The sequence below is a fragment of the Drosophila bipectinata genome, chromosome XL (genome assembly GCF_030179905.1).
Source record: "Drosophila bipectinata strain 14024-0381.07 chromosome XL, DbipHiC1v2, whole genome shotgun sequence".
Classification (NCBI taxonomy): Eukaryota; Metazoa; Arthropoda; class Insecta; order Diptera; family Drosophilidae; genus Drosophila; species Drosophila bipectinata.
The window spans coordinates 3,028,381-3,038,336 of record NC_091734.1 but is presented as its reverse complement, the minus strand read 5'-3'; the positions used below and the strand labels follow the sequence as shown (position 1 = coordinate 3,038,336).

At 46.0% G+C, this 9,956-nt stretch overlaps 3 protein-coding genes across 4 annotated transcripts; 2 read left to right on the top strand and 1 right to left on the bottom strand.

Moving 5' to 3' along the window:
* The first annotated feature begins 3,953 nt into the window (after positions 1–3,953).
* Ubi-p5E (Ubiquitin-5E) lies at positions 3,954–6,489 on the top strand. Its single transcript, XM_017234230.3, has 2 exons — positions 3,954–4,119; positions 4,491–6,489. Exon 2 carries the CDS (start codon positions 4,496–4,498, stop codon positions 6,326–6,328), a length of 1,833 nt encoding a protein of 610 aa, XP_017089719.2. The 5' UTR covers positions 3,954–4,119; positions 4,491–4,495; the 3' UTR covers positions 6,329–6,489.
* Positions 6,490–6,903: 414 nt separating this feature from the next.
* LOC108120520 (cytochrome b5) lies at positions 6,904–8,718 on the top strand. Of its 2 annotated transcripts, none has more exons than XM_017234232.3 (4): positions 6,904–7,093; positions 7,154–7,242; positions 7,319–7,387; positions 8,230–8,392. In XM_017234232.3, exons 1-4 carry the CDS (start codon positions 6,986–6,988, stop codon positions 8,297–8,299), a joined length of 336 nt encoding a protein of 111 aa, XP_017089721.1. In that variant the 5' UTR covers positions 6,904–6,985; the 3' UTR covers positions 8,300–8,392. The 2 variants fall into 2 exon arrangements, with proteins under 2 accessions (XP_017089721.1, XP_017089720.1); XM_017234231.3 differs by lacking the exon at positions 8,230–8,392 and adding an exon at positions 8,444–8,718 and having other exon boundaries at positions 6,906–7,093.
* A 146-nt stretch (positions 8,719–8,864) lies between these two features.
* LOC122321062 (uncharacterized) lies at positions 8,865–9,781 on the bottom strand. The gene is made up of 2 exons (XM_043210143.2): positions 9,443–9,781; positions 8,865–9,391 (listed from the first exon to the last, which is right to left on the bottom strand). The coding sequence occupies exons 1-2, from the start codon at positions 9,678–9,680 to the stop codon at positions 8,931–8,933; spliced, it is 699 nt and encodes a 232-aa protein (XP_043066078.1). The 5' UTR covers positions 9,681–9,781; the 3' UTR covers positions 8,865–8,930.
* Positions 9,782–9,956: the final 175 nt, after the last annotated feature.

Here is a 9,956-nt window from a genome sequence, read left to right as displayed (position 1 = left end):
GATATTATGGGTACAGCTCCACATGAGCAGCCCTTTTCACCTCTAAAGGAGTATAAGACAATTCCCCAGCGACTCTGAGTCCGAGGCCGCAAATATGGCATTCAGCATGGAACAAATGACGGCCACTATACAGGCGGCCGTTAACCATGCCTTTCGGGAAGCCAATACTGAAAGCCAGCGTAGACAGAATGAGCTACGTCTAGCTATACAAAAACTGGCCGAACGGGTCGACGCAACACAAATCGCTCCCGCCCAAGCGGAAGCTCCCCAAATTAAAGCCTATAAACCTATAGAAATTAGGGACGACGTCAAATGTGACGAGCCCCTAGATGCCGTCAACTGCCTGCCCGAATTTACGGGAGCACAGGACGCATACGTCTCCTGGAGACAAGCGGCAGTAGCCGCATACTATACTTTCAGGAATTATGTAAATAGCTCGCGCCATTATCAGGCAGTTATTATTATTAGGAATAAAATAAGGGGCCCTGCCGATGCCGTACTGTCTTCGTTTGGCACTGTACTAAATTTCGACGCGATTATAAATCGACTCGACTTTACGTACAGTGATAAGCGTCAGATTCACGTTATCGAGCAAGAAATGGGTACTCTCAGGCAGGGAAATCTATCCCTCCTGCAATACTACGACGAGGTCGAGAAAAAACTCACCTTGCTCACCAACAAAGCTACCATGTCGTACGAAGCCTCGGCGGCAAAAGTTTTGTGTGACAAATTCCGGGATGACGCACTCCGAGTATTTATCTCGGGGCTTAAGCGCAGCCTCACGGATGTTCTTTTCTCGGCAAAGCCGAAAGATATGCCTTCAGCTCTCGCTTTGGCACAAGAAGTGGAATCTAACCACGAGAGGTACTCCTTCGCGGCTTCATTTGCTAAAAGCCAGGAGGACAAAGACAAAAATCCGTACTGCGCCAAACAACGCAAGGCGCAGATACACTCTGCTCCACGCAGTGCAAATACCCATGAACCCATGGACATCGACCCATCGCGGTCCAAGTTTCTTAATCCATCTCAGGCCCCGTCATACCAAAACAGGGAGCCAACCGTGTCCGATCGATCGGGCCTACACAACAAGCAGAAAGTTAACCACGTCGCGCAGAGCGCAGGCGGAACCGGGGAGAAATATACAGCCGCAGCTTCAAGCACGGCTCAGAAAATTGACGACGACGTTATTCAAGATTATGATTCGGACGTCATTAATTTTTTAAGGGAATATCCCTGCTACACGTCGGCAAACGACAAGAGGCCAGCCGACCCGGTTCAAACGGAATCGAATGACCCGCAATACGCGATACAGAATACGATTAAACACGCCCAGAATAAGTTCCGCGACAGGAGAAATGCTTCCCGGCAAAACAGGGTTTTCGAAGTTGGCGAAAAGATCCTAGTGTAGTCTAGCAGGCGACTGAGCAACAAACCGTCACCTTTGAAGCGGACATGGGGACCACAGTCCTCATTAAGGGGAGGGTGGTCCACAAAGACAACCTTAGGTAGGCCGAGCGTGACTCAACTATCGCCCGCCTAATAATTTTTCATTCTTTTTTATTGTCTTTTTCCTAGCCACTTGGCATAAGCTTTCGCTTCCATTATTATTTTAATCATGCTCTAATGGTGGGCTACCCAGTTTCAATTGAATTCACAACACATCCAAATCACAGGTTTTCAACCATAACCCTGATTTTCCTTTTGGCCACAACTTCGGCACGCGTCACGGACTATTCCAAAGCCAAATACATTCCCATCGTTGATGGGCGAATCCTGATATGGGAGGAATTTGCCTTTGTAAAGCACTCAGCAAATCTCTCGGAATATAGGCGCGTCATCGAAGAGACTAATGGGATGACCGTCATGTTCCCGCAATCCCACATGCAGAAACTCCTGGTTGTTGACGTCGCCCACCTACGCGACATGCTCGACTCTTTGAGCGTCCACCATAGAGTAGCAAGAAGTTTAGACTTCTTAGGGACTGCGCTAAAGGTGGTGGCAGGAACGCCGGACGCAGAAGATTTTGAAAAAATTAAATTTAATCAATTCCAATTAGCAAATGCAAACAATAGGCAGATTAATATTAACAACAAAGTACAAATTCAAATCAATAAAATTTCCGCTACCGTCAACCAACTTCTGAGGTCAACAAAAAAGTCCCAAATTGATACTGGGCACCTATTCGAGATGCTTTTAACTCGAAATAGGATGATAGCAATGGAGCTGCAGGGTTTGATGCTAGCAGTGGCACTTGCCAAAGTTAATATTGTTAGCCGCAGCATACTAGATCATGCAGACCTGGAAGGTGTGTGGATGGAAGAGCCCACCGAGACCGCGATTAGGGATGTTTTGTCCGTATCGTCCGTTAAGATCTTACAGTCCGATAACATATTACATTTTATCATTAAGTTTCCAAAGATAAAGTCGGCCTGCAGCAAGATTACCGTCTTCCCAGTGTCACATCACGACACCATGCTCAGGCTGGAAGATAACGTCATTGCCGAATGCAACACCGAGATCCACACCGTGGAAAAGTGCTCCCCGACATCAGGAGCTACATTTTGCCGATTGGCTCGTAGAAGATCATGCGCCCAAGAGCTTCACGCTGGAGGCACGGCGCATTGCGAGACCCAGCAAAGCGATTTACACCCCATCACTTATGTTGATGAAGGAATAGTAATTGTGAATGATCGCTCGGCACACGTGTGTGTGGACAATGGCACCTGTGCCCATATAAAAGGCACATATCTCATCACATTTGAGAAGAGTGCCATGGTCAACGAAACCCGATTGGTCAATCATGACACAGCCCAGAAGAGGGCTCCAGGAGTGGCCAGCTCACCTTCCCTGAACATCACCATGGAACGTGACGTTCTCAGCCTTCCATACCTTCACCGACTGAGTGAACGTAATCTGGAGCACATCAAGGAGTTCGGGAAGGAAATTAATCACCAGCTACTACATCAGTTGGTGTTCATAGCGGGAGCAATATGCTGCGCTTTAATTTGCATCGGTTTGACCTATCGGCGAGTCACTCAGGCCCGAAAAACCGCGGCCCAGCTGAAGGAGATGATTGCCCAAATAGGGTCGGCCGAGGGCGGCCTCATTCTTGAGGGGGGAGTAGTTAACTGAAGTTAACCCAGCAGCGGCAATGTCCGATTATTTAAGAGCTCGCTCTGGCCAAACTGCTGACATAGCGTCTGGCCGGAAGCCCATGCATAGCGGCAAGCACTGCACATTTGCGTGGCCGCTATGAAATACTTTTTGTTAGCTTTAAGTTTCAGTTTGTGTCAGAGTCTCGTACAATAAAGAGCATAAAACCAATCTCCGGCATTGCCGTCAATTTTGTAAATTCACTTGTTGAATTGGTCACCGCGCCTCAAGGGCCGTGACAACGGGGCAAGTGCTCCCATCATAACTTCTGTTACAGGAAGGATTCCCCCCGGCAACCGCTAGGGAACTCAACCACTGCCTATAAGGAGTGGCAACACCCCCTCTGCAACCGCAAGGGGAAATCATCTCACAAATACCTCCGGCGTCTACAGCATCATCGACTGCAGCGAGGGATAACTAACTACCACTATATTTACCTACCAATCAATTTATATTTACTTATATATACTATATATACATATAAACACCCCCTACCGAACAGCTGTCGCCTTCCCAAATAATGTGACCGTAGCAGACTTATCGATAGATCAGCTACTACGCATTTTATTTTTCAATGTCTAATATATAATTTTCTAGCCAACTGACAGACTGGCCGCTACATTCCTACAAATTTTGAAAGCGTCCTCTTTGTGTTTTCAATGCTAAACTAAGCAACGTAGTTGGCCAAGACGTGGAAAAGCCAAAAAACATTTCCGCACCGGGGGTCGGTTATCGCAGCAGGTCATGACTATCGGTTTCGACGCCGCTGCCATAAATAGGAGTGACTCGTCGCCTAACGGGTCATAAGCTGTGAAAAAATAGTCGAGTAAACATCGCACCAGAAAACGAGAGCAAGTTTTTGAACATCACAAAAAGTTTTTTATTTCAAAAAGTGCACATCTGGTCAAGGAATAAAAATCCTAAAAGTTAGTTAACGTTTATATTTCGAGCGAATCAAGCGTAAAGGTATGTAAAATGGAGTTTTCCAGAAACTCTTCCATCTTCAAAGCCAAAATGGCGTCGTGAAAAAAAAAGTGCAACAAAGAAAGAGAAAACGGGTTGAATGCGTTAGTGTGTGTGTTAGTTCCATTGGCCATTTTTTTTTTTTTTTTTTTTTTTCTGAAAACCTAATGGGATTAGTCACATTCGTAAAAGTTTAATTTCGTTGTGAAATATCCCATTTGGTGAAAAATAAACACTGCCCGTGTGTGTGTATGCCACAGAACACTTTCTGGGTCACGGAAACTAGGTCACTACGCAGAAAAATCAATTGCGCACTTTCCCACCACATACATACCCGATTTAACAAATTTTCTTCGCACTTTTCTCCTCCGCAGCCAAAATGCAAATTTTCGTGAAGACCCTGACTGGCAAGACCATCACCCTCGAGGTCGAGCCCTCCGATACCATTGAGAACGTCAAGGCCAAGATCCAGGACAAGGAGGGTATCCCCCCAGACCAGCAGCGTCTGATCTTCGCCGGCAAGCAGCTGGAGGACGGACGCACCCTGTCCGACTACAACATCCAGAAGGAGTCTACCCTCCACTTGGTGCTCCGTCTCCGTGGAGGCATGCAGATCTTCGTCAAGACCCTGACTGGCAAGACCATCACCCTGGAGGTCGAGCCCTCCGATACCATCGAGAATGTCAAGGCTAAGATCCAGGACAAGGAGGGTATCCCCCCAGACCAGCAGCGTCTGATCTTCGCCGGCAAGCAGCTGGAGGACGGACGCACCCTGTCCGACTACAACATCCAGAAGGAGTCCACCCTCCACTTGGTGCTCCGCCTCCGTGGAGGCATGCAGATCTTCGTCAAGACCCTGACTGGCAAGACCATCACCCTGGAGGTCGAGCCCTCCGATACCATCGAGAATGTCAAGGCTAAGATCCAGGACAAGGAGGGTATCCCCCCAGACCAGCAGCGTCTGATCTTCGCCGGCAAGCAGCTGGAGGACGGACGCACCCTGTCCGACTACAACATCCAGAAGGAGTCTACCCTCCACTTGGTGCTCCGTCTCCGTGGAGGCATGCAGATCTTCGTCAAGACCCTGACTGGCAAGACCATCACCCTGGAGGTCGAGCCCTCCGATACCATCGAGAACGTCAAGGCCAAGATCCAGGACAAGGAGGGTATCCCCCCAGACCAGCAGCGTCTGATCTTCGCCGGCAAGCAGCTGGAGGACGGACGCACCCTGTCCGACTACAACATCCAGAAGGAGTCCACCCTCCACTTGGTGCTCCGTCTCCGAGGAGGCATGCAGATCTTCGTGAAGACCCTGACTGGCAAGACCATCACCCTGGAGGTCGAGCCCTCCGACACTATCGAGAACGTCAAGGCTAAGATCCAGGACAAGGAGGGAATCCCCCCAGATCAGCAGCGTCTGATCTTCGCAGGCAAGCAGCTGGAGGACGGACGCACCCTGTCCGACTACAACATCCAGAAGGAGTCCACCCTCCACTTGGTGCTCCGTCTCCGTGGAGGCATGCAGATCTTTGTGAAGACCCTGACCGGCAAGACCATTACTCTCGAGGTCGAGCCCTCCGACACCATCGAAAACGTCAAGGCCAAGATCCAGGACAAGGAGGGTATCCCCCCAGACCAGCAGCGTCTGATCTTCGCCGGCAAGCAGCTGGAGGACGGACGCACCCTGTCCGACTACAACATCCAGAAGGAGTCCACCCTCCACTTGGTGCTCCGTCTCCGAGGAGGCATGCAGATCTTCGTGAAGACCCTGACTGGCAAGACCATCACCCTCGAGGTCGAGCCCTCCGATACCATCGAGAACGTCAAGGCCAAGATCCAGGACAAGGAGGGTATCCCCCCAGACCAGCAGCGTCTGATCTTCGCCGGCAAGCAGCTGGAGGACGGACGCACCCTGTCCGACTACAACATCCAGAAGGAGTCCACCCTCCACTTGGTGCTCCGTCTCCGAGGAGGCATGCAGATCTTCGTGAAGACCCTGACTGGCAAGACCATCACCCTGGAGGTCGAGCCCTCCGACACTATCGAGAACGTCAAGGCCAAGATCCAGGACAAGGAGGGAATCCCCCCAGATCAGCAGCGTCTGATCTTCGCCGGCAAGCAGCTGGAGGACGGACGTACCCTGTCCGACTACAACATCCAGAAGGAGTCCACTTTGCATTTGGTGTTGCGTCTGCGCGGCGGCGCTCTCTAGATTTTTTCACCACAGTAATCTCTTAAAATTGATCTTGCCGAGAAGGCGCCACACTACTCTCAGTAATGTTTATTGGCTTCAAAAAAGGAAAGAGCCACCTAAGGCCTAACCGCAAAATGTATTAATATTCGATAATAAATTTTCAATTTGTGTGTTCAAAACTAATCGTATTTATTATAGGGTTTGGTGGGGATAGTACTCTTATTACCCATAGAGGTACAGACTATAGATTACAAAATATATATATATTTTTTTATGGGCTATAGCTTTTTATTTAACAAATAATGAACTAAAATTAAATATTCGATTATTTTTTTGGAACAACGGAGCATCTCTTGTCCCACTGTGCGATATTTTCCAGCCCTGGAATCTGTCACAAGGTTCAGACTCAGTTACTGTTCCACTGCCAAATTATTTTATTTTTATTTAAAATTATGTATTTTATAAAGATAGGTGTTCCAATTAGAACTAAAAACAAAAATCAGCTCCATAGCTACTCAATTTTCCAAGAGAGAGCTCCCCTATTGCGTCTCCAGCCCTGGTCAGGGTTGCCCCCCCCAACAAATCAGCTGTTCCGGTGGGAAACCTCAGTCAGATTTCAACACCCAACAGGTTCACAGCAAAATTTAGGGAACTAGGCAGAGCAGGCAGGAAAAAATGAGCAAGGAAATCCCTTTGGCAACCGTCCAGAAGCACAACAAGCCCAACGACCTCTGGCTGATTATCGACAACAAGGTCTACGATGTGACCAAGTTCCTTCACGAGGCAAGTCCAATCTTTACCCATTCTCCAGCCATGTAACATCGTAGGTCACTCCGATTCCAGCATCCCGGTGGCGAGGAGACCCTCATTGACGTGGCCGGACGCGATGGCACCAAGGCATTCAACGACGTGGGTCACAGCTCCGAGGCGAGGTCTGCCGGTGTTTTCTTGGATCCTTTCAAGGATTCTCTATGAAATACAGATAGTAACTGGTAATTTTTCTTGTAGGGAAATCCTGAAGAAGTTCTACATTGGCGACTTGGCTGCCGCCGATATCCAAAAGAAACGGCCAGTAAGGTGAGCATCCCGTGACAGGACCTCCTCCTGCCATATGCATGTGTATAAAGCCAAAGCCCCTGGGAGTCTGCCTGCCCTGCTGATTAATTCCCGCATTATTTCATCGAAAGGAAAATAAATTCTCGATAAGACAGATCTAAAATCTATATATTATAGACTCTATGTCAGTGTCAGAGTAAACATTTGGTTTACTTCATTCTTTCGTCTCTTTCTAAACTAATTCACATGACGCTATCGCTGGGCAATTTTTATTTCAACAAACGACACAAACAAAAACAGAAACCGGTTCTGCATGAAAGAAAACATGAACATTTTATCTTGTAATCAATAAGTCCATTAACCAATTAATCGACTGCCGATGTAACCAATTATTTTTGGGGCGGAAGCCACGAAAGTGTTTGCCACAAAATGTCTTCCTCTATTTGGCCGAGAAAGAGTCCTTATTGTAGACTATATATTGATCTATTCTTTAAGATCTATTTTTTGGTATTAATTTAATCTTTAATTATGTAATAACAAGCTGCATCCTTAAATCGTTCTCAAGCACGAAAGTCAAATTCTTTAAAAGCTAATCGGATATATTGAAGTGAAGTATTTGTTAGTTTGGCTATCGCATCCTGAAGGATCTGTAAATATAAACTATATTATATTATATATATATATATATAGTGCATGCACAAATCACTAACTTTAAAAACCAAAAACCTGTAAAGTACTAACTCCTCTGCACCTTTGCATTTTTAAGTTAATATTCCAAAAGAGTAGTTTATACCTTGATTTGCATATTTCTTTTGCTTCTTGGTTCTTGTGTCTATCCAAACCCAACCAAAATCCAATTGTAGTGAATCCACGCCCACTGACTCCAGCCCAGAGGCCGTCGTCGCCACCAAGCAATGCTGCATCTTGCATTAATCCCAAAATCAAAAAACCTAACACCTCTTGCCCACTAGTTTGGTTGATGGACTTGCTCGGAATGCCCTATAGCCTTGATTCTAACCATCTGATCTTTCCTCTCTCTCTCTCTATATATCTCTTTCTGTATATATCCTCGTATAGCTGCCGTCAGATCGGATTGGCCCTGGGTGCCGCCTTCCTGGGCATCTCCCTCATTTATGTTATAAGGCGCGGACTAGCCAGGAACTAAGTAGAACTACTACCATGCGCCTTACTCAGCTTCATTCCGTGATTCCACCACTAAATGACCCAGACGATCAACGACTTTTCAAACTTTAATAAGAAATAAATTGTACAAATCAAACAAATCATGTTCCGCATTTTACTTAAAATAGAAAAGAACTTAAAAATAATCAAATAAAAAGAATTTGTTGCAAGGAGTTGATTTTAATGGGAGTCTGAGCTTGACATGGAGGTATTTGACCTGAAATTGGCTGAGATATGGGATACAATTTTTTGTGGAGAGATTCTGATGCAGATCCTCCGCTGGAGGATCGAGGGCCAATTGGAAAAGATACAGACGTCCAATCCCACTGAAGATGCTTTTTATTTTCTTTCTAACTTCAAGATTTAAGATTTTAACAATACTTTAAAGTAAATTTTTATAAATACGCTTCACATTTGAGGACACGCTCCTGGGACTTCTGGGACTTCCCTTATCCTCGTTGTCTGATTCCAATTCACGTTTGGTATCGTCGGGACAATTCGTAGGGTCATGTGCCAGAACCTCTTGCTCTTCTTTTTGGGCCGACATGTCCTTTTCGTCCTCAAGAGCCTCCCTCAAAAGCAATAGCTTGTTAGACACTTCCAGCAGTTGCCGAATTGCATTTTTCTTTAACAATATTTTCTTAAGACTGGCCAACTCATCAGGGGATAGGTTGGGATGTGATGGCTGAGGGTTAGGGTTCTCCGGCGGATTTTCGACCATTTTCTCCAGCTCATCAAGAACCGAACTAAGCTGCATCTGATAGGTTTGTTGTACATGTTGGGTAATTTCATCGCCTTCCTCCCACGGATGAATCATATGAAGTTGCTTCATTATCCCTGAACCTGCATATAATATACTCGTAGAAAAGGATGTTTAATAAATTTAATACTCACATTTGTTCAACACATCGGAATTCTTATTCTTTTCCGAATCAGCATTATCCTGGGATCCCCCGTACTTTTCGGACATGCGCCTGATCAATAAAAGGGTCTCCCCCATGCACCTCTTATTTTGTGAAAATATTGATGTTTCGTTGAATTGTTTGATGGCATCACTGGATGGCTGTTCTTCGTTGTCGTTGGATAGTAATTGTTTTAATTTCAAAATACGATCTATTAAATCAGGCGCCATTTTGAGAAAATGTTTCAAATTTAGCAAAGCAACTGAAGCTGACTACGAGGCGGAATGTAGTTGATATATGTACTATATACCTGAAACTGACACTATCTCAAATGTGACGGAAAAGTAAATGAGTATTTATATTATTTTATTTTATGATTCAAATGTCCCTCGAATAGTTCGAAAAAATGTTTCCTTTTCTTTGAAAAATACTGAAACCAACCAGTCGGGTAAGAATTGGCGAAGGTATAGCCATTTTCAAGGGATTGCCCCACAAAATTTGGAAAA